Source organism: Trichechus manatus, unplaced genomic scaffold (assembly GCF_000243295.1).
Source record: "Trichechus manatus latirostris isolate Lorelei unplaced genomic scaffold, TriManLat1.0 scaffold00111, whole genome shotgun sequence".
NCBI classification, from domain to species: Eukaryota; Metazoa; Chordata; class Mammalia; order Sirenia; family Trichechidae; genus Trichechus; species Trichechus manatus.
Window position 1 is genome coordinate 6,853,013 of NW_004444047.1, and position 1,923 is coordinate 6,854,935.

The window sequence follows — 1,923 nt, forward strand, 5'->3', positions numbered from 1 at the left end:
CCGGGACCCGGGGCAGAGCGGGCGGGGGCCAGAACCCCGGTCCCCGCCGCTGCGCTGGGCCACAGCTTCCGGAAGGTGACGCTCACCAAGCCCACCTTCTGCCACCTCTGCTCCGACTTCATCTGGGGGCTGGCCGGCTTCCTGTGCGACGGTGAGGCCCGCGACCCCCCGCCCCGCGTGCACTACCAGGTCCTGGGACTCCAGGACCCCCGGACTCTGCTAAGGAGGACCTACCTCCTGTCACTCTCTACTGTGCCCGCCGGCCCCCTCCGTATGGGACCTTCAGGGCCCCAGCCCGCCCCAGGACCCCACACCAACCCCACCAGAGCTCCGATGACCTTGTTCAGAGGCTGGGGCCCCAGGAAGCTGATTCCAGGACGCGGTATCCTGGCCCCAGGCCCCCATCCCGAACACCACCCTTCGGCCCAGATTCGCCCGTCCCAGACTGGACACCTCACCTTTGACCCTGCTCCTCCCAACAACGGCCTCCCCAGGACAGAGTCCCCTGGCAGCACGAGCAAAACCTGGTTGGGCCCCAAATGTCCCGACAGAGGTGTTCGCGTGACTGCGGCTCTCCAGGGTGGCGGGTGTAGGAGGGGGTCCCGTGGCGGCACCACTGGCCCTGGACGTCTCTGTTCACTGAGCAGCCCCCCCCCCCCCCGCCGTGTGCCCAGGGGCAGGGAGAGTGTGGCGGGGCTTGCCCTGTTCTGGGGGCTTGTGGGACCTGCGCATGCACTGGGGACCTATGGGTCTTGGCTCTGAGGTCTCTGGCAGAGCTTCCTCCTCCTGGAAGTGGGGCAGTGCTATCCACAGCGCAGCGCTGTGGTTGGGATCATATGGGGGAGAAGCCCCCAGGGCTGTGCAGGGGCAGGTGAGCGTTTTGCAGTGACTGGAGGAAGGGCGAGGCCAGCCGATCTTGAGGAGTCCCGGTGTCCTGCTTCACTCCCAGCAGCTGGGGCTGCGAGAGGCAGGGCTGGTGCATCTGGGCCACCCGCTGCTGTGCTGGGGTCCGTGATGGCACGCTGCTGCCCAGAGGAGCCGAGTGCTGGCACTGCCCAGGCTCAGCCTCCCAGAGAACCGGCCGGCTGGGCCAGGGCCTGTCATCTCTGGGTGCGGCGTGCCCTGACATGGCTCCTACCCAGCTGCCAAGCAGGCTGGCCTTGGCAAGGAGGGCCTTTTCCTCCTTTGGCTTTCCTATGCGGGACGGGCCATGTGCGTGCTTCCCGCGGACCGGGTCTCTCCTAGTCCGTGCTCCCTCCTGAGGCTGCTGAGCCCAGCAGACTACAGTCCGTGTTTGTGTGTGGGGGGGTGGGGGGGCGCCCTGCTGCCTGGCGGGGGGAGGAGGCGCTCGTGGGCAGGATCTGAGTGTTTGTGCTGGAGGGAGGGGACGCTAGTGTGAAGTGCAGTGACCATTTGGCACTTCCTGTGTCCTGGCTGGGACGTGAGGTGGGATGAGATCGGGAGCCTCTTCCTCCCTCAGGAAGACAGGCCTTTGCTCTGGGGATGGACAGATGGCTCGGGGGAATGGCCTGCAGGGGGAATGGCCTGCAGAGGCCGCTCTGAGGGCCTGGGTGGAGGGAGCGGGTTGCCGGCTTCCTGTGGAAGTAGGGGGTCTTCCTGACTGCAGGGAGAACTGGACCCTGGGCCAGTCTGACCCTGTCACATCAGGAACATTGCACTGCCCCTCCCCGCCCATGTGTTACGAGTGGGTTGTCTGAGGAGGAGGATGGGGCAGGTAGACCAGAGACAGCTCCAGGTATGAGCTACACACAGGCTCCCTGGACAGGAGAGAGGTACAGAAAACTAGACTGAAGCTAGACCTCAGGCCTCCTGCACAGGTGAGAGGTGGTGAAGGCAGAGCTCCAGGTCTGAGGATAGACCTCAGGCCCCCCTGCACAGGTGAGAGGTGGTGAAGGCAGAGCT

At 65.9% G+C, this 1,923-nt stretch overlaps 1 protein-coding gene across 1 annotated transcript in view; it reads left to right on the plus strand.

The window, feature by feature from the left end:
- Positions 1 to 3: 3 nt before the first annotated feature.
- The window catches only part of DGKQ (diacylglycerol kinase theta), a gene marked incomplete at its 5' end in the record, with an annotated part of 17,115 nt that continues 15,195 nt past the window's right edge, over positions 4 to 1,923 (plus strand). The window contains one exon of the mRNA XM_004383577.1: positions 4 to 151. Coding sequence (XP_004383634.1) covers positions 4 to 151 — 148 coding nt within the window. The remainder of the gene's footprint in view (positions 152 to 1,923) is intronic.